This window comes from Hemitrygon akajei, unplaced genomic scaffold (assembly GCF_048418815.1).
Source record: "Hemitrygon akajei unplaced genomic scaffold, sHemAka1.3 Scf000099, whole genome shotgun sequence".
In the NCBI taxonomy this organism is placed as follows: Eukaryota; Metazoa; Chordata; class Chondrichthyes; order Myliobatiformes; family Dasyatidae; genus Hemitrygon; species Hemitrygon akajei.
This window is the reverse complement of record NW_027331985.1, coordinates 117,032-139,125: the sequence shown is the minus strand read 5'-3', so window position 1 is coordinate 139,125 and position 22,094 is coordinate 117,032. Positions and strand designations below refer to the sequence as shown.

General features: G+C 48.5%; 1 protein-coding gene across 3 annotated transcripts in view; it reads right to left on the bottom strand.

The window, feature by feature from the left end:
- Positions 1-22,094, bottom strand: part of LOC140723060 (NACHT, LRR and PYD domains-containing protein 3-like) — a 133,325-nt gene that overhangs the window by 6,192 nt on the left and 105,039 nt on the right. For all 3 annotated transcript variants that reach the window (XM_073037678.1, XM_073037680.1, XM_073037679.1), the window contains one exon: positions 2,743-4,480. In XM_073037678.1, the coding sequence (XP_072893779.1) occupies positions 2,743-4,480 (1,738 nt within the window). The remainder of the gene's footprint in view (positions 1-2,742; positions 4,481-22,094) is intronic.

Below are 22,094 nucleotides of genomic sequence, written 5' to 3'. Positions count from 1 at the left end.
GCCAGTAAGCCTGATATCAGTAGTCGGTAAATTACTGGAAGGTGTTCTGAGAGATCGGATATACAAGGATTTGGACAGCCAAAGGCTGAGTAAAGATAGTCAGCATGGCTTTGTTTGTGGTAGATCATGTTTCATGAATCTTGTAGTGTTTTTCGAGGAGGTTACTAAGAATGCATATGAAGAAAAGGCTGTGGATGTCGTCTACATTGACTTTTGTAAGGCCTTTGACATGGTCCCACATAAGAGGTTAGTTCTAAAGGTTCAGACACTAGGTATCCATGGAGAGGTTGTAAACTGGATTCGAATTGGCTGTGCGGGAGAAGACAGAGAGTGGTAGTAGATGATTGCCTCTCAGACTGGAGGCCTGTGACTAGTGGTGTGTCTCAGGGATCTGTGCTGGGACCATTGTTGTTTGTTGTCTATATCAATGATCTAGATGATAATGTGATAAATTGGATCAGCAGGTTTGCTGATGACACTAAGATGGAGGCATTGTGGACAGCGAGGAAATCTTTCAAAGCTTGCAGAGGGATCTGGACCAACTGGAAGAATGGGCCAGAAAATGGCAGATGGAATTTAATGCAGACAAGTGTGAGGTGTTCCATTTTGGAAGGACACTGAAGAGTGCGGAGGAACAAAGGGATCTGGGGGTTCAGACACATAAGTCCCTGAAAATGGCGTCACAGGTAGACAGGGTTGTAAAGAAGGCTTTTGCCACCCTGGCATTAACAAATCAAAGTTGAGTTTTGGAGTTGAAATATTATGGTGAGGTTGTATAAGACATTGGTGAGGCCAAATTTGGAGTATTGTGTGCAGTTCTGATCACCTAACTATAGGAAGGATATCAGTAAGGTTGAAAAACTGCAGAGAAGATTCACTAGGATGTTGCTGGGTCTTCAGGAGTTGAGTTACAAGGAAAGATTGAACAGGTTAGGACTTTATTCCTTGGAGCATAGAAGAATGAGGGGAGATTTGATAGAGGTTTACAAAATTATGAGGGTATAGACAGGGTAAATGCGAATAGGCTCTTTCCACATAGATTAGGAGAGATAAATATGAGAAGACGTGGCTTCAGTGTGAAAGGGGAAAGGTTTAGGGGGAGCATTAGGAGGAACTTCTTCACTCAGAGGGTGGTGAGAGTGTGGAACGAGCTGCCATCTGATGTGGAAAATGTGGACTCACTCTTAAGCTTTAAGAATAAATTGGATAGATACATGGATGGGAGAGGACTGGTCGGTTATGGACTGGGTGCAGGGCAATAGGACTAGCGGAATAAGGTTTTGGTACAGACTAGAAGGACCAAATGGCTTGTTTTCTGTGCTGTAGTGTTCTATGATTTTATGGGGAGGAGAGTTCCCAAAGGAGGAAGGAGATGGGGAAGCGAGATCCCACAGGAGGAAGGGGGATGGGGAAGAGAGATCCCACAGGAGGAAGGGGGATGGGGTAGAGAGATCCCAAAGGAGGAAGGGGATGGGGAAGCGAGATCCCACAGGAGGAAGGGGGATGGGGAAGAGAGAACCCACAGGAAGAAGGGGATGGGGAAGGGAGATCCCACAGCAGGATGAGGCATGGGGAAGAGAGATCCCACAGGAGGAAGGGGGATAGGGAAGAGAGAACCCACAGGAAGAAGGGGATGGGGAAGGGAGATCCCAGAGACGGCATGGGAATGTGGAAGAGAGATCCCATGGGAGGAAGGTGTATATAGAGAGAGATTAAACAGTATGAAGGGGGAAGGGGTTGAGAGATTGGCCAGGAGGAGGAGGGATGTGGAAGAGAGTTCCCACAGGAGGATGTGGGATTGGGAAGAGAAATCTCACAAGTGGAAGGGGGATGGGGAAGAGAGATGGGGCAAAGAGATCCCACAGGAGGAAGGGGGATGGGGAAGAGAAATCCCACATGAGGAAGGGGATGGGGAAGAGAGATCTCACAGGAGGAAGAGGGATGGGGAGGAGAGATCCCACAAAGAAGGGGGATGGGGAAGAGTGATCCCACGAGGAAGGGGGATGGGGAAGATAAATCTCACGGGGGGGGGGGGGGGGGTTGTGTGGAAAAGACATCCCACAGGAAGATGAGGAAAGAGTAATAGAGAGCCCACAGGAGGAATGGGGATAGGGGCGAGATTCCAAAGAATGGAAGGGGGATTGGGATGAGAGGTCTCACTGGAGGATTCCAAGGGAAAACGATAATCCTACAAGACGAGAGGATGCAGAAATTTTTTTGTACGTGTGTGTTGGGTCTGAACAAAGCCCCAGAGGAGATGCGCCCTCGCTCTCTGCGTATCTGGAAGTGAGCAAAGTCACACACGGGGAATGGCAGGTGAGGACAATCTCATAATGGTATTTCTTTCCTTCTCACTGCGACAGTCTGCTGACGGTCTCTTGTCCCTCACCAGGAAGAGGGAGTGAATCTCTGACCCACCTGCTGCAGTCAGTGTCGGTCTGGGTGTCAGTAACAGTGAGAAGGAACATTGTCAATGGACGTGTCACAGGCAGTGAGAAACACGGCCATTCCTGTGATTTACTACCATTAAACCAATAGCCGTTGTTCCCTGATCTGATGAAGTCTCCAACATCCCTTCACAAGGAACCACAGAAACCTCCTGTCCTTGGGGAATTACTGACTGTAGGCATTTGTCACAATTCTTCACAATCTGATTTACTACAAATTTACCGAAATTCCTTTACATTGAAACAACACAATGAGACAGTTTCACAGTTCAGAGTGAGAGATAAATCAAGTTACCTCAACTCCTGGCACTTGTGCAGCCCGGGTCCCAGCCGCTGGATTCCTTCACACTGAATGTGGCAGTTCTCCAGGTCGAGGTGTTTTATTGTATCACAGAGTCCGATGACATGAGACAGGACCGCGCAGTCAATCAGGGTCAGAGTCCTTCCACTGAATGAAAGTGTTTCCACAGATCCCAGTGTCTCTTGAGCCAGCACACGATTCTGAGACTCAAACAGGTAGTGCATTGTGTTCAGGAGGCTCCTTTTACCAGCTTCACTCTCTGTGTTTCCACTCCAGCGTTTAACCTCCTCCTTCACCCAGTCAATCACCCGGCAGGTTGTTTGATGAGGAAATGGACCCAGAAACTCCTCCAGGCCCCGAGTTGTCATTGGGGAGGAGAGACCAGCAACAAAACAGAGAAATACCTCAAACCGCCCATCCTTCACGCAGTGGGCTTCAGTGAGGAGTTTCGTAATATCTCTGCCATCTGGGATCAGGAATTGTGCAACTGCAGCTACAAACTCTTGGATGGTGAGGTGTGGGAATGTGTACACCACGCTCCGGGCAGAATCCTCTCTCTCCAAAAGCTCCAACAGGAACCCGGACAGGAACTGGGAAGGCTGCAGATTGAACTTGATCAAATCTCCATCTGTAAACACAATCTTCCTCTCAGACACTCCTCTGAAGGCCATCTGACCAACCCTGAGTAACACATCACGGGGGTTCTCAATCTCACGACCGTGGTTTTTCAGGATGTTGTAAATATAGTAGGAGTACAGTTGGGTGATGGTCTTGGGAACTCGCTGTGGGTCCCTGACTCTTTGTGTGAAGAAGGGGCCGAGTGTCAGAGCGAGGATCCAGCAGTAGGAGGGGTTGTAGCTCATGGTGTACAGGATCTCGTTCTCTTTCACATGTTTGAAAACAGCTTCCGCCACCGTCTGATCTTCAAAATGCCTGAAGAAATATTCCTTCCGTTCCTCACCAACAAATCCCATTATTTCAACCCAGACACTGATCTCTGCCTTTTCCAATAAATGTAACGCAGTGGGGCGGGTGGTCACCAGCACTGAACACCCTGGGAGCAGCTTGTGCTGGATTAAACTGTACACAATGTCAGACACCTTGCACTTGAATTCTGGATCAGTGCATGTGGACTGAGGTTCTGTGTCTCTCCGACTGTCAGAAAAATCAATTGTGTCATTGAATTCATCCAAACCATCGAATATAAACAGCAATCCCTCTGGGTTCTTCCAGACTTCTCTCAAGATATTCCCAAAGTAAGGATACTGATCCAGAATCAGTTCCTTCAGATTTGTTCTGCAGTTAATGGTGTTTAAATCCCGGAATTTGAAACTGAAGACGAACTGGAATTGTTGGTATATTTTCCCTGTGGCCCAGTCATAAACAATCTTTTGTACCATTGTTGTTTTTCCGATCCCTGGGACTCCGGCCACTGCTGCCGAACTCCCAGATTCGGATTTACTCTGAGAAAAGCTGCTCTGGAACAGCTGATCCGTCCGGAGTTTTTGCAGGAGTCCACTGAGATTTCTTTCTCTCCACTCCTCGTGGACTCTGCCTCTTGCCAGCAGCTCACGTTCCACCAGTTTCCGATCTCGAACAGTAGAAATGACCGTGAGCTCAGCGTATCGATCAACCAGCTGGAAAACCTTCACCTTCTCCGTCATCAGGATCGTGTTCACTCTCAGTGTTTCAGTTTGTGCCCGCAGAGTCTCCTTGTGTTTCTGTTGAACATCTTCCATGGGAAGAGACAGTGGACAAGCTGTTAGATGCCTCAACTCAGAACTCAGTATTTAAGCACACAAGAGTTAGCTCAAAGCTGTTGCATTAATGGATTCATCAATGGATGTTCGCACAGTACAGTAAATTCAATTAACAGACCGCTGACTGGACAGAGAGGCCTGGTCTAGATAAACACCAGGTCATCACATTTCCACATTAACTGTGCTGTGAAGGTGAGTATTTCCCTGGTAGTTTACAGAGCCCTGACTGACCCGTACTGGACAATCTCCTACTACTGTCACAGCTGTCATTTTCTTCTGTGGAAGAAACTTTTAATCCCCAGTGTTGATGTGGCGTATTCAGATAGAGAAGAGGGTAGGAGGCATTCTGTCAAAAGAACAGGTTGGGGAATCACAGCTTCCCCTCCCCTCCCACCGTCACTGATGCAAAATACAAAGAAGTAACTTTGCACATCAGCACGTGCACTGTGGGTGGCTGGTTGGGGTGTGTGGCATCTCAAAGTGGCTTTGAATCCTGTCAGGGGTGTGTGGGGTCTAACAGTGTGTCAGGACCCTGTCAGGGGTGTGTGAGGTCTCACAGTGTGTCAGGACCCTTACAAGTGGCTGCGGGGTCTCACAGTGTGACTGCACCCTGTCATGGGTGTGTGGGGTCTCACAGTGTGTCAGGACCCCGTCAGGGGTGTGTGGGGTCTCACAGTGTGTCAGGAACTTTTTAGTGGTGTGTGGCATCTCACAGTCTGTCGGAAACCTGCCAGATGTGTGAGGGGTCTCACAGTCTATCAAGACCCTGTCAGGGGTGTGTGGGGTCTCACACTGTGTCAGGACCCTGTCAGGGGTGTGTGGGTTCTCACACTGTGTCAGGACCCTGTCAGGTGTGTGTGTGGTCTCACAGTGTGTCCGGACCCTGTCAGGGGTGTGTGGGATCTCACAGTGTGTCAGGACCCTGTCAGGGGTGTGTGGGGTCTCACACTGTGTCAGGACCCTGTCAGGGGTGTGTGGGTTCTCACAGTGTGTCCGGACCCTGTCAGGGGTGTGTGGGGTCTCACAGTGTGTCAGGAACTTTTTAGTGGTGTGTGGCATCTCACAGTCTGTCGGAAACCTGCCAGATGTGTGAGGGGTCTCACAGTCTATCAAGACCCTGTCAGGGGTGTGTGGGGTCTCACACTGTGTCAGGACCCTGTCAGGGGTGTGTGGGTTCTCACACTGTGTCAGGACCCTGTCAGGTGTGTGTGTGGTCTCACAGTGTGTCCGGACCCTGTCAGGGGTGTGTGGGATCTCACAGTGTGTCAGGACCCTGTCAGGGGTGTGTGGGGTCTCACACTGTGTCAGGACCCTGTCAGGGGTGTGTGGGTTCTCACAGTGTGTCCGGACCCTGTCAGGGGTGTGTGGGGTCTCACAGTGTGTCAGGACCCTGTCAGGGGTGTGTGGGGTCTCACACTGTGTCAGGACCCTGTCAGGGGTGTGTGGGGTCTCACAGTGTGTCCGGACCCTGTCAGGGGTGTGTGGGGTCTCACAGTGTTTCAGGAACTTTTTAGTGGTGTGTGGCATCTCACAGTCTGTCGGAAACCTGCTAGATGTGTGAGGGGTCTCACAGTCTATCAAGACCCTTTCAGGGGAGTGTGGGTTCTCACACTGTGTCAGGACCCTGTCAGGGGTGTGTGGGGTCTCACACTGTGTCAGGACCCTGTCAGGGGTGTGTGGGGTCTCACAGTGTGTCAGGACCCTGTCAGGGGTGTGTGGGGTCTCACACTGTGTCAGGACCCTGTCAGGGGTGTGTGGGGTCTCACACTGTGTCAGGACCCTGTCAGGGGTGTGTGGGGTCTCACAGTGTGTCAGGAACTTTTTAGTGGTGTGTGGCATCTCACAGTCTGTCGGAAACCTGCCAGATGTGTGAGGGGTCTCACAGTCTATCAAGACCCTGTCAGGGGTGTGTGGGGTCTCACACTGTGTCAGGACCCTGTCAGGGGTGTGTGGGTTCTCACACTGTGTCAGGACCCTGTCAGGGGTGTGTGGGGTCTCACACTGTGTCAGGACCCTGTCAGTGGTGTGTGGGTTCTCAGAGTGTGTCAGACCCTATCAGGGTTGTGTGGGGTCTCACAGTGTGTCAGGAACCTATCAGGGGTGTGTGGGGTCTCACAGTGTGTCAGGACCCTATCAGGGGTGTGTGGGGTCTCACAGTGTGTCAGGACCCTGTCAGGGGTGTGTGGGGTCTCATTGTCTGTCAGGAACCTATCAGGTGTATGTGGGGTCTCACAGTCTGTCAGGACCCTCCCAGATGTGTGAGGGGTCTCACAGTGTGTCTGGACCCTGTCAGGGATGTGTGGGGTCTCATTGTTTGTCAGGATCCTCTTAGGAGGGTGTGGTGTCTCTCAGTGTGTTAGGACCCTGTCAGGGGTGTGTGGCATCTCACAATCTGTTGGGAACCTGCCAGAGGTGTGTCGGGTCTCAGAGCGTGTCAGGAACCTCTCATGGGTGTCTGAGGTCTGACAGTGTGTCAGGGCCCTGCCAGGGGTGTGTGGGGGCTCTCAGTGTATTTGGAGCCTGTCAGGGGTGTGTGGTTTCTCACAGCCTGTCGGGAACCTGCCAGAGTTGTGCGTGGTCTCACAGTATGTCAGAACCTTGAGAGGTGTGTGTGGTCTCACAATGTCTCAGGACCCTGTCGAGTTTCTGGAGTCGGACAGTGGGTCAGGTTCCTGTCAGTGGTGTGTGCGATATCACAGCGTTTCCGGACCCTTACAGAGGTGTTTGGGGTCTCACTTTGTGTTAGGACTCTTTCAGGGGCTGTGGCGTCTCACAGTGTGTTGGGAATCTGCCAGGGGTGTGTGCGATCTCACAGCATGTCGGGAGCATGCTAAGGGATTGTGGTGCCTCTCAGTGTTCAGGACCCTGCTAGGGGTGTTTGGGGTCACACAGTGTGTTTGGACCCTGTCGGGGGAGTGGTGTCTCAACAGTGTGTCAGGACACTGTCAGGAGTGTGTGGGGTCTCAATGTTTGTCAGGATCCCCTTTGGAGTGTGTGGGGTTTCTCAGTGTGTTAGGACCCTGTCATGTGTGTGTGGCATCTCATAGTCTGTCGGGAACCTGCCAGGGGTGTGTAGGGTCTCACAGTGTGTCAGAACACTGCCAGGTGTTTCTGGAGTCAGACAGTGGGTCAGGTTCCTGTCAGTGGTGTGTGCGATATCACAGCGTGTCCAGACCCTTACAGAGGTGTTTGGGGTCTCACTTTGTGTTAGGACTCTTTCAGGGGGTGTGGCATCTCACAGTGTGTTGGGAACCTGTCAGGAGTTTCTGCGGTCGGACAGTGGGTCAGGTTCCTGTCAGTGGTGTGTGCGATATCACAGCGTGTCCAGACCCTTACAGAGGTGTTTGGGGTCTCACTTTGTGTTAGGATTCTTCCAGGGGGTGTGGCATCTCACAGTGTGTTGGGAACCTGCCAGGGGTGTGTGCGAACTCACAGCATGTCGGGAGCGTGCTCAGGGATTGTGGGGTCTCACAATTTGTCAGGACGCTGTCAGGGACGTGTGGTGCCTCACAGTGTTTCAGGACCCTGCCAGGGGTGTGTGGGGTCTCACCATGTGTCAGGACCCTAACAGGGGTGTTTGGGGTTTCACAATATGTAGTTTTCCTGTCAGGGGTGTGTGGGGTCTGGCAGTGTGTTGGTACCCTGTCAGGGTTGTCTGGGGTCTCACAGTGTGTCAGGACCCTGTCAGCTGTGTGTGGTATCTCACAGTGTGACAGGAACTAGACAGGGTTATGTGGGGCCTCAATGTGTGTCAGTACCCTGACAGAGGTGTGTGGGGTTTCACAGTGTGTCAGGAACCTGTCAGGGGGTGTGTGGGGTTTCACAGTGTGTCAGGACCCTGCCCGGAGTGTGTGGGGTCTCACAGTGTGTCAAGATCCTGCCAGATGTGTGTGGGGTCTCACAGTCTGCAGGACCCTGCCGGGGGAGTGTGCACTCTGACAGTGTGTCACGACCCTTTCAAGTGTGTGTAGTGTATTAAAGGGTGTTAGGACCCTGTCAGGGGTGTGTGGGATCTTGCAGTGTGTCATGACCCTGCCAATCGTGTGTGAGGACCCTACCAGGTGAGTGTGGGGTCTGACAGTGTGTCAGGACCCTGCCTGGGTTGTGTGGGGTCTCACAGTGTGTCAGGACCCTTTCCGGGGTGTGTGGGGTCTCACAGTGTGTCAGGACACTGTCAGGAGTGTGTGGGATCTCAATGTTTGTCAGGATCCCCTTTGGAGTGTGTGGGGTTTCTCAATGTGTTAGGACCCTCTCATGTGTGTGTGACATCTCATAGTCTGTCGGGAACCTGCCAGGGTATCTGCGGGGTCTCAGAGTGTGTCTGGACACTGCCAGGTGTGTTTGTGGGGTCTCACAGTCTATCAGGACCCTGTCGAGTTTCTGGGGTCAGACAGTGGGTCAGGTTCTTGTCAGTAGTGTGTGCGATATCACAGCGTGTCCAGACCCTTACAGAGATGTTTGGGGTCTCACTTTGTGTTAGGACTCTTTCAGGGGGCTGTGGCATCTCACAGTGTGTTGGGAACCTGCCAGGGGTGTGTGCGATCTCACAGCATGTCGGGAGCGTGCTAAGGGATTGTGGGGTCTCACAGTGTGTCAGGACGCAGTCAGGCGTGTGTGGGGTCTCACAGTGTGTCAGGAACCTGTCAGGGGTGTGTGGGGATTCACAGTGTGTCAGGATCCTGTCAGGGGTGTGTGGGGTCTCACAGTGCATCCGGATGCTGTCAGGGCTGTGTGGGGTCTCACAGTGTGTCAGAACCCTGTCAGGGGTGTGTGGGGTCTCACAGTGTGTCAGGACCCGGTCAGGCGTGTGTGGGGTCTCACAGTGTGTCAGGACCCTGTCAGGTATGTGTGGGGTATCACAGTGTGTCAGGACCCTGTCAGGGGTGAGAGAGGTCTCAATGTTTGTCAGGAGTATCTTCGGAGGGTGTGGTGTCTCTGTGTGCTAGGACCCTGTCAGGGGTGTGTGTGGTCTCCCAGTGTGTCAGGATCCTGCCCGATGTGTATGAGGACTCAAAGTGTGTCAGGACCCTGCCAGGAGTATGTGGGGATTCACGGTGTGTCAGAGCTCTGTCGGGGTGTGTGGGGTTTCACGGTATGTCCAGAACATTTCAGGGGTGTGTGGGATCTCACGGTCTGTCAGGACCCTGTCAGTGGTGTGTGGGGTCTTACACTGTGTCAGGACCATACCAATCGTGTTTGTGGTCTCAACAGTGTGTCAGGACCATGTCAGGGGTGTGTGGGGTCTCACAATGTGTCGGGACCATGTCAGGGGTGTGTGGGGTCTCACAGTGTGTTGGGACCCTGTCAGGCGTGTGTGGGGTCTCACAGTGTGTCGGGACCCTGTCAGGGGTGTGTGGGGCCTCACAGTATGTCAGGACCCTGTCACGGGATGTGTGGGGTCTCACAGTGTGTCAGGACCCTGTCAGGGGTGTGTGGGGTCTCACTGTGTGTCGGGACCCTGTCAGGGGTGTGTGGGGTCTCACTGTGTGTCGGGACCCTGTCAGGGGTGTGTGGGGTCTCACAGTGTGTCGGGACCCTGTCAGGGGTGTGTGGGGTCTCACTGTCTGTCAGGACCCTGTCAGCGGTGTGTGGGGTCTTACACTGTGTCAGGACCATACCAATCATGTTTGTGGTCTCAACACTGTGTCAGGACCATGTCAGGGGTGTGTGGGGTCTCACAATGTGTCGGGACCATTTCAGGGGTGTGTGGGGTTTCCCAGTTTGTCAGGACCCCACCAATGGTGCATGGGTTCTCTCAGTGTGTCAGGACCCAGCATGGGTGTGTGGGGTCTGACAGTTTGGCAGGACCCTGCCAGTGTCGTATCGGGTCTCACAGTCTATCAGGACCCTGTCAGGGGTGTGTGTGGGGTTTCACTGTGTGTCGGGACCATGCTGGGGAGTGTGGGGTCTGATAGTGTGTTGGGACTCTGCCAGGGATATGTGGGGTCTCACAGTGTGTCAGGACCCTGTCAAGTGTGTGTGGGGTCTCACAGTGTGACAGGACCCTGTCAGGGGAGTGTGGGGTCTAACAGTGTGTCAGGACCCTGTCAGTGGTGTGTGGGGACTCACAGTGTATTAGGACCCTGTCAGGGGTAAGTGGTGTCTCACAGTGTGTCAGGACCCTGTCAGGTTTTATCAGGTCTCGGTGTGTGTCAGGACCCTGTCAGATGTGTGTGGCATCTCACAGTGTGTCATACACTCTCAGTGATGTGTGGGGTCTCACAGTGTGTCAGGACCCTTTCAGGGGTGCGTGGGGTCTCAGTGTTTGTCAGTATTATTTTAGGAGGGTGTGGTGCCTGGATAGAACAGGTAGTTTATTAGTCAATCGCTTAAAATCTTTTATAATTAATCGTCAAATCACAGAAATTTTTAAAGATAATGGTACTAAGATATCCGACCATTCTGAAATTAACAACGTATTTACAGACTTTTACTTTAAGTTGTACCAATCTGATTCTTCTTCAGATGATACCTATATGAATGCTTTTTTTCAGTAATATCAACATTCCCACATTGTCTGCTGATTGCCTAATACAGTTAGATCAGCCTATTTCCAATGAAGAAGTGGCTGAGGCTATACGTGCTTTACATTCTGGTAAGACCCCAGGACCTGATGGCTTTCCTGGGGAGTTTTATAAAACTTTCACTACATTACTTACACCTTATTTACCCTGTGTTTTATCAGAGTCCTTCAAATCAGGTAAACTCCCTCAATCTTTTTATGAAGCTTTTATTTCTCTTATTCTTAAAAAAAATTAAAAATCCAGCTGAATGTTCTTCATACAGACCGATTTCTTTATTGAATGTTGATGCAAAAATGTTATCCAAAATCTTAGCTCGAAGACTTCAAAATATTTTACCATCTATTATATCACATGACCATACAGGATTTATTAAAAATTGTTACTCACATTTTAATGTACGTTAGTTATTGAATTTGATATATTCACCATCCAAATAAATATCAGAGTGTATACTATCCTTAGATGCAGAAAAAGCCTTCGATAGGATTGAGTGGAATTATCTTTTTAAGTCCTTAGAAAGGTTTAATTTTGGGCCTAATTTTTTTCGTTGGGTTAAATTAATTTACTTGTCTCCTACCGCTCAGGTTATTACTAACTCTCAAATTTCTAAGCCCTTTAAATTACAGCGGGGAACTAGACAAGGTTGTCCTCGTAGTCCTTTCCTTTTTGCTTTAGCAATAGAACCCTTAGCAATAGCATTTCGTGAATCTAAGAACATTTCTGGTATACTAAGGGAAGGTATGACTCATAAAATTTTGTTATACGCTGATGATATTTTACTTTTTACCTCTAACACTGAAACTTCTTTACCTTCGGTTCTTTCTTTAATTTCCCAGTATAGTTTTTTTTTATCAGGATATAATCTGAACCTACATAAAAGTGAGTTATTTTCTTAAATGACCTAATGTCATCAAATGCCAAATTTCCATTCCAAGTTGTTACAAGTGAATTTACATATCTCGGTGTAACAATTACGGTACTAAAAACTTCAAGAATTTATTTAAAGAAAACTTAAATCGCTTATTGAATTACGTGAAAAAGACACTTTCTAAATGGTCTCCTCTTTCTTTATCCATAATTGGCCGAATTAATTTGATTAAAATGAAGATTCTTCCTAAATTTTTATATCTTTTTCAGGCCTTACCTATTTTTATTCCTAAGACCTCCTTTGATTCTTTAGATTCAATTTTAACATCTTATATTTGGAATAATAAGCAAGCTCGTTTAAGTGAAGTTTACCTACAAAGAAATAAAGAGATGGGTGGATTAGCCTTACCCAATTTTAGGTTTTACTATTGGGCTGCCAATATAAGGAATATTACTTTTTGGTCCTATTGTGGCAACCCACTTCCTAGCGCACTCGAACTGGCTCACGAATAGCCAGCGCGCTGGCATACAGGCCAGTCCCAAAAGGGCACCAGGTCTGCTTCACCAACAAAGGGAAACGCCCGTGCGAGACTGTGAATACGTGCCCCCTACAGCATCCGTGCCTGGGGAGGGCGGGATCCGGGAGATTTTAAAGCGAGGCCGCGAAGTTCGAATAAAATCTTTTTTAACTGCAGTTCATCGACTCCGTGTCGTTATTTCAGCGCTGCGTGTAGCACACCACTACAATTGGTGACCCCGATGGCCCAAACGACATTTGAGCCGAAGATGAACGACTCCGCATCTGTTCATGCAGTTTCGTTGAAACTGCCGAGCTTCTGGATGCTGCGACCTCACCTGTGGTTCCAGCAAGCAGAAGCCCAATTCCACGTTCGGCAGATAACCTCAGAGGACACACGTTACTACTACGTGGTGAGCTCCCTCAACCAGGACACAGCGGCCCAGGTTGAGGAATTTAGACAGTCTCCCCCAGCGGATGGCAAATACATGGAATTCAAAGCCCTACTCATAAGGACTTTCGGACTCTCACGGCGCGAGCGGGCTGCCCGCTTACTGCACCTGGATGGTTTGGGGGACAGACCTCCATCAGCTTTAATGAATGAAATGTTGTCTCTGGCCGGAGGACACAAGCCCTGCCTCATGTTTGAGCAGGCATTCCTGGAGCAGCTGCCCGAGGACATACGCCTGCTGCTGTCCGACGCGGATTTCAGCGACCCCCGGAAGGTGGCAGCCCGGGCGGACTTTCTGTGGAACGCCAAGAAGGTGAGTGGGGCGTCCGTCGCACAGATCAACAGGCCATGCTCCCAGCAGCAAACCAGACCAGGCCCGGCAGCAGAGCCCGCTAACCCCAGAGGCAGGTGTAAGGAGCCCAACGAACAATGGTGCTTCTACCACCAGTGGTGGGGCGAAGAAGCCCGCTGTTGTCACCTGCCCTGCAAGTTCCCGGGAAATGCCAGGGCCAGCCACCGCTGATGGCTACGGCGGCTGGCCATCGGGATAGCCTCCTGTATGTGTGGGACAAGCCGTTTTTTGGTTGACACCGGTGCCAAGATCAACGTCTTACCTCCGACGAGTTACGACACCCGCAACAGGGCACTGGGTCCCACCCTGAGGGCCGTGAATGGCAGTACAGTAAGGACCTACGGCACCCATACGGTGCAGCTACAGTTCGGCTCCAGCCGGTTCACGTGGGACTTCACTCTGGCCGCCGTAGCCCAACCGCTTCTGGGTGCGGATTTTTTGCGGTCTCACAGCCTGCTGGTCAACATGCCGAGGCAGAGACTGGTCCACGCCGAGACCTTTCAAACGTACTCCCTGGGAGAAGCCCAGTTGCCGGCCCCACACATGGACTCCATCACGCTGTCCGACAACGACTTCACCAGGGTCCTGGCGAATTTCCCATCGGTTCTGGCACCGCAGTTCACGGCAGCCATGACCCGACACGGCGTACAGCACCACATCCCGACCCAAGGACCACCCCTCCACGCCCGTGCTCGGCGGCTTCCCCCGGACAAGCTCTGACTGGCGAAGGAGGAGTTCAAGAGGATGGAGGAATCCGGATCATACGGCGGTCCGACAGCCCATGGGTCTCTCCCCTGCACATGGTGCCCAAAGCATCAGGGGGCTGGAGACCATGCGGTGACTACCGCAGGCTGAACAAGGCTATGACACCGGACTGCTACCCTGTGCCGCACATTCAGGGTTTTGCAGCAAACCTGCACAGCGCACGGATCTTCTCCAAGGTAGACTTCATCCGCGGATACCATCAAATCCCGATGCATCCGGACGACGGCTCTCATCACCCCGTTCAGCCTTTTTGAGTTCCTCCGCATGCCGTTCGGCCTGAAGAATGCCGCACAGACGTTCCAGCGGTTGATGGATGCGGTGGGACGCGACCTGGACTTCGCTTTCATCTATTTGGACGACATTCTCATAGCCAGCAGCAGTCGTCAGGAGCATCTGTCACACCTCCGTCAACTCTACGCCCGACTGAGTGAATACGGCCTGACAATCAACCCGGCCAAATGCCAGTTCGGGCTCGACACCATCGACTTCCTAGGCCACAGGATTACTAAAAACGGGGCAACCTCTCTGCCCGCTAAGGTAGACGCAGTCCGCCATTTTCCCCGACTCACCACAATCAAAGACCTTCAGGAATTCGTGGGTATGGTAAATTTCAACCACTGCTTCCTCCCTTCAGCTGCCTGAATCATGCGCCCCCTGTTCGTCCTGATGTCGGGTCCAGGCAAGGACATTACCTGGGATGAGGAGTCCGCCGCTGCTTTCATTAAAACGAAAGAAGCCTTGGCAAACGCCGCGATGCTAGTGCACCCCAGAATGGACGTCCCTACTGCCCTCACAGTGGACGCATCTAACACGGCAGTCAGTGAGGTACTGGAGCAGCTCATCGTGGGCCGCTGGCAACCCCTGGCGTTTTTCAGCAAACACCTGCGACCACCCGAGCTCAAATACAGTGCTTTCGACCGGGAGCTGTTGGCGCTATAATTGGCAATCCGGCATTTCAGGTACTTCTTAGAAGGTAGGCCCTTCACCGCGTTCACGGACCATAAACTGTTTACCTTTGCGTTCACGAAGGTGTCCGATACCTGGTCGTCCCGCCAGCAGCGCCATCTGTCCTACATCTCTGAATACACGACGGACGTCCGGCACGTCTCGGGTAAGGACAATGTCGTGGCGGATGCGTTCTTCCGCCCTAACATTCACGCCCTTTCCCAAGGGGTAGACTTTGAGGCGCTGGCAGAGGCACAGCAGGCAGATGAGGAGATCCCAAGTTACAGGACCGCAGTCTCCTGTTTGCAGCTCCAGGACCTCCCCGTAGGCCCAGGTGAGACTCTGTGACGTCGCCACTGGCCAGCACCGCCCCGTCGTCCCGGCAGCCTGGCGGCGGCGCGTTTTCAACTCCATTCATAACTTAGCGCACCCCTCCATCAGGACAACCATCCGGATGGTCTCCGGCAGGTTTGTTTGGCACGGACTCCGCAAGCAGGTCAGTGAAAGGGCCAGAACGTGCATGTACTGCCAGACGGCCAAGGTGCAGCGACACACCAAGGCCTTGCCGCAGCAGTTCCACCCCACCCACTGGCGTTTTGACCACATTCATGTGGATATCGTGGGCTCCCTGCCAGTGTCGCGTGGAACGCGGCACCTCCTCACAATCATGGACCGGTTCATCAGATGGCCAGAGGCGATCCCGCTCACCGACACCACCTCCGAATCTTGCGCCCGGGCACTGATCGCCACCTGGGTGTCCCGCTTTGGTGTACCGGCCCACATTACCTCTGACAGAGGCGCCCAGTTCACCTCCGGTCTGTGGTCAGCTATGGCCTGCCTTTTGGGGACACAGCTGCACCACACAACTGCCTACCACCCACAGTCGAACGGCCTGATGGAGCGTTTCCACCGTCACCTAAAGTCGGCTCTCATGGCCCGCCTGAGAGGACCTAACTGGGTGGACAAGCTTCCCTGGGTCCTACTCGGCATCCGCACAGCGCCCAAAGACAATCTGCACACCTCGTCGACCGAGTTGGTGTACGGCGCACCCCTGGTTGTCCCCGGGGAGTTCATACCAGCCCCAAGGGGGCAAGAGGAAGAACCCGCAGCAGTCCTGGGCAGACTACGTGAGAGGCTCAGTAACCTGGCCCCCATACCCACTTCGCAGCATGGGCAGAACCCGACCTGCATACCCAAAGACCTGCAGAACTGTAAGCTTGTACGAAGGGGCGGGCATCGGCCACCGCTACAGCGGCCTTACGAGGGGCCGTTTACGGTGCTAAGGAACAACGGGTCCACGTTTGTGCTGGACGTTGGGGGGAGAGAGGAGGTTTTCACGGTGGACCGACTCAAACCGGCCCACGTGGACGTGCTGCAACTGGTCGAGTTTCCGGCACCGCGGCGCAGAGGCCGACATCCCAAACAGGGTCCGGCCCAGACTGTGGACATTGGGGGGTGTATCACCGGTTCTGGGGGGGGGGGGGTTATGTGGCGACCCACTTCCTAGCGCACTCGAACCGGCTCACAAATAGCCAGTGCGCCGGCATAAAGGCCAGTCCCAAAAGAGCGCAAGGTCTGCTTCACCAACAAATGGAAAAGCCCGCGCGAGACTGTGAATACGTGCCCCCTACAGCATCCGCGCGCGGGGAGGGTGGGATTAGGGAGGCTTTAAAGTGAGGCCGCGAAGTTCGAATAAAATCTTTTTTTAACTACAGTTTACCGACTCCGTGTCGTTATCTCAGTGCTGCGTGTAGCACACCACTACACTATTATATTTATCGTAAAGTTTGCCCATCATGGGTCTCTTTAGAAGTTAATTCTGTAAAAAATTCCTCTATTGTCTCCCTTCTTGGATCGTACTCTTCTTTTACAGCAAATAAAACAACAGATAACATAATTGTTAAGTAAAGTTTAAGGATCTGGTCTCAATTTAGAAAAATTTTTGGTTTAGCGAATTTTTCATTATCATCTCCCATTCTCCTTAATTATGTTTTTATCCCTTCCATGACTGACAAATTATTTAAGGATTGGGATGAACTGCGTATTAAGTGTTTTTGGGACCTGTTTATCTCAGGATCTCTTGCTTCATTTGACCAATTGTCAACTAAATTTGCACTGCCAAAAACACATTTTCACAGATACCTTCAAATAAGAGATTTCTTATGTTCCCAATTAACTACTTTTCCTATAGGTCCTGATAAAAATTTACTGGATGATCTGTTACGTATCCGTGACACGTGACTGGGGTTGAAGCTATACTGGACTTGAGGTAATGGTCTTGTGATGGTGGAGTGACGTCATTTTCCCGCCAGTAGAGGTCATGTGACGGTTTTTTTTTACAGGTTATAAAAGGAAGACCCACTGTCAGGTGGGGCAGTTCGTGGCTGGATTTGCCAAGCTGACTTCATGTCACTGCGTGATTTAATGTGATGACGCAGTTTAGTTGAAAAATGAAGTTTTATATCATGCCTAAAGTTTAAAAGGTCATTGCCAGCAGTTTCTTTGCTGGTGGAGAGTGAAGATAAGAATTTGGAAGATAAAGATCGAGGAGAATCGATTTTCGACGGTGGATTGGTTTCGACCTTATTTGATCCTCATTCGGAAGGATTTCGTTGACTGTTCTCGTGTTAATCTCCGCTGGGATAGCGGAAGATTGAGGACAGAGTGTGGAAGAAGAGGTTAGTGCCATTAAACCATTACGTTTTATAAAAATTCGACGTGGGAAGAGTTTGACGCCGGGGATCGAAGGACAACGACGTGGAAGAGAATTTAAATCGCCTTAAAAAGTCTCTCCTTTTAAATGGACTGTGAGCTTTTGAACTTTCGGCATACCGCTTTAAAGAACTGTTTTTTTCAATACCGCTTTAAGAACTGTTTGAACTGCAACGCTATTAAGAACTGTGAATCTGCCGCACAGCAGCTGTTTTCCGGTTACGCTAGTGTTTGTTTACTTTTGGGGGGTTTGTTTTCAGTGTTTAATAAACGTGTTATTTGTTATAAAAACCCTTGCCTAACTCATATATATTTATTGTTGCCTGAATACGTAACATAAATATGGGGGCTGCATCCGGATTGGATCGTTTGACTTTAAATGCTTGTTAACTTTTGAGTCTGTGTTTTGGAAACGGGGAATACTAGATTCTTTTGTTTGATTGGCTTGTGAGTGGTATTCGGCAACGATGAATATTGATGAGTTTCTGGATTCGCCCGCCGCGGATTTGTTAGCGAAGGTGAAAAAAACTGAAGTATCTGAGATTGCTAATAGATTGCAACTTAAAGGTATTTTGAAGACTACATCAAAGGCTGTAATACAGAGAAAAATCGCATCACACTTTGTGGCTTTGGGTGATTTTGATGAATCGATTTTAGAATCGTTTCCAATAAGTAATATGGAGATACAGTTGCAAATTGAACAAATGAAGTTGGATCAAAGTAAAGCAGAATTGGAGCATTATAAATTGGAAGCTGACCAGAAAAAAAGAGAGTTTGAATATGTAACGGCGAATTTAAGGTCTGGGAATCAGTCTTCTGATTCTAAAAAACCGTTTGTTGCTAGCCAAGAAATTAAATTGGTCCCTCCATTTAGTGAAACAGAAGTGGAAAGATATTTTCAACATTTTGAAACTATTGCTCGGATGTCAGAGTGGCCGAAAGATAAATGGTCAGTGTTGTTACAGAGTGTGATTAAAGGCAAAGCACAACAAGTTTACACAGCTTTAACTGCTGCGCAAGCATTAGATTATGATATTGTGAAAACAAATATTCTCAAAGCGTATGAATTAGTCCCAGAAGCATATAGGGAAAGATTCAGAAGTTTGAAAAAGTCTGTGGAAAAGACTAATGTGGAATTTGCCTATGATAAAGCTATGTGTTTTGAGAGATGGGTTTCTTCTAAAAATGTAAATGAGGATTATGCTACATTGAGAGAGCTGATTTTAATGGAGGAATTTAAAAGAAGCATTCCTGTTGAAGTAAGGACCTACTTAAATGAGAGGGATACTGATAAGTTGCAGGACTGTGCTAGATTAGCTGATGAGTATGTTTTAATCCATAAGAATAAATTTCCTCAGGGTAGAATTTTTAAGAGGAAAAATAATATGGAGACTCAAGGTAAATCAGAAATTAAATCAGAGGTTAAGGAGAAAGGTAAGGAGGAAGGAAAACCTGTGAAGGAAAGACAGTTTGGTCTTATTTGTAACTATTGTAAGAAGCCTGGCCATGTAATAGCTAACTGTTTCAAATTGAAAAAGAAAGAGAAGGAAGCAGTTCCAGATGCTTGTGTGCAACATACTGAAGCACCTGTAAAGTTACAGGGTTTGGTAAACACAAATGAGGATTTATTAGAGTCTGACCAAGTTAGAAAGGGATATGATCATTTTATAACTGAAGGGTTTGTATCCTTGAAAGAAGGATCTACTCTGGTGCCAATAAAAATCCTTAGGGATACTGGAGATTCTCAATCACTGATGTTAGATAGTGTGTTGAAGTTTAATGAAGAGAGTGATACTGGTGAGGTGAATTACATAAGAGGTGTTGGAAGTGATTTTATCCTGTACATTTACATAAAGTAAATTTAAAGTCAGGGTTAGTTACAGGATTTGTTAAAGTAGGATTACAGGATAACTTACCTGTGAAGGGTATTGCTTTATTGTTAGGTAATGACTTGGCAGGTGGACAAGTTTTTCCTGAAGTGCATTTGACAATGGAGTCAGAGGAACCAGAGATGAATTCTAACACAGATTTTTCCTGTGTTGTGACTAGAGCTATGGCTAAAAAGATTGATGTGCAGAATGAGGTTGTGACTCATGACTGTTCAACTCAGGATTCGAGTTTTGAGGATGTGTCAGAGACTTTCTTACCTTCGTTGTTTGAACAAGATTCTGGGAGTAAGTCTGACTATGAAGATTTATCTCTGTCTCGGAAGGAGATGATAGCAGAGCAGAATAGAGATCCTGAGATTATAAAATTAAGGGAACAAGCTTTACTAGGTAGTGAAATTGAGAAGGTGTCAGTAGGATATTACTTGGAAAAAGGAGTGTTGATGAGGAAGTGGAGGTCGCCTACAATTCCTGCAAGTGAGGAATGGAATGTTGTTTATCAGGTAGTTGTTCCTAAAGTTTATCAAAATGAGATTTTGACTTTAGCTCATAGTGTGCCTTTAGGTGGACATCAAGGGGTAAGGAAAACTGTGGACAAGATTTTAAAACATTTTTACTGGCCTGGTCTAAGAAAAGATGTGGCGATGTTTTGTAAAACGTGCCATACTTGTCAAATTGTGGGTAAACCAAATCAGGTTACACCAGTAGCTCCATTACAACCTATTCCAGCATTCGGTGAACCGTTTTCTAAAGTTATTGTAGATTGTGTTGGTCCATTACCAAAGACAAAAACTGGTTATCAGTATTTGTTGACTATCATGTGTACTTCGTCTAGGTTTCCAGAGGCAGTACCACTTAGGAATTTAAAAGCTAAAACTGTGACGAAGGCTCTTATAAAATTCTTTACTTATTTTGGATTGCCTAAGGAAATACAAACTGATCAGGGCAGTAATTTTATGTCTGGATTGTTTCAACAGATAGTTTATAAATTGGGAGCTAAGCAAATCACTTCGTCTGCATACCATCCAGAATCGCAAGGTGCCTTGGAGAGGTTTCATTCTACCCTCAAGAATATGATTAGGACATATTGTGTGGAAAATGAAAGTGACTGGGATGAGAGTATAAACTTACTTTTATTTGCAGTAAGGGAATCGGTATAGGAATCTTCAGGTTTTAGTCCATTTGAACTTGTGTTTGGGCATAGAGTTAGAGGACCTTTAGCTTTATTGAAAGAACAGTGGATTAGTAAGGAAGTACACACTAATTTGTTGGACTATGTTTTGAAATTTAAGGACAGGTTACATAAAGCTTGTAGCTTAGCCAAGGAAAATTTAAAGTTGGCTCAGGAGAAAATGAAAACTTGGTATGATAAAGAAGCTAGGATGAGGATGTTTAAGCCTGGAGATAAGGTGTTGGTTCTTTTCCCAGTGCAGACAAATCCTTTACAAGCTAGATTTCATGGTCCTTATGAAATTGTGTCTAGAATCAATGATGTGGATTATGTAATAAAAACTCCAGATTGTAGAAGGTCAACACAACTTTGCCATATAAATATGATTAAACCATATTTTGGGAAACAATCTGATACTGTGACTGTTGTGGTTAGTGAGAATGAGTTTGATGTAACTGGGAACATGATAGATGATTCATCTGACTTTCATTCTAAATCCAACATTGTTTCTGTTAGGTTACCTAATTCGACCATTCTGGAAAATATGGATGAGAAATTAGCACATTTACAGCTAGAGCAGCAACAACAGATGAAGGAATTGATTTTTAAATATAAGGATTTGTTTCCAGATGTTCCGAGAAGGACTACTATAGCTTCACATGATGTAGATGTTGGAGATGCCAAACCTATTAAACTACATCCATATAGGATGAACATGGAAAAATGTGAACTTGCTGAGAAATAAATTGAATACATGTTAGAGAATGATATTATTAGACATTCTAACTCGAATTGGAGTTCACCATGTGTTATGGTGCCAAAACCTGATGGCAGTATTAGGTTTTGTACGGACTATAGGAAGATGAATGCTGTAAAGAAAACAGATGCATATCCAATTCCTAGAGTAGATGATTGTGTAGATAAAGTTGGGAAAGCAAAGTTCCTTACAAAGATTGATTTATTGAAAGGGTATTGGTGTGTTCCATTAACGGACAGAGGTAGAGAGATTTCTGCATTTGTAACTCCATCTGGGTTATATGAATATAATGTTCTTCCATTTGGGATGAAGAATGCCCCAGGTACTTTCCAGAGGATGATTAACTCTGTGATTCAGGGATTGAAAGATACTGATGCTTATATTGATGATTTAGTGACAGGAAATACTTGGGAAGCACACATAATTGCCGTGGAGAAATTGTTTGAAAGGCTTTCAAAAGCTAACTTAACTATTAATTTAGCTAAGAGTGAATTTGGACATGCCACTGTGTCTTACCTTGGTTATGTTGTGGGTCAAGGTAAGGTAGCTCCTGTTCAGGCAAAAGTTCAGGCAATTTTAGAGATTCCCACTCCGACGGGGAAAAAAACTCTCAGAAGATTTTTGGGAATGGTAGGATAT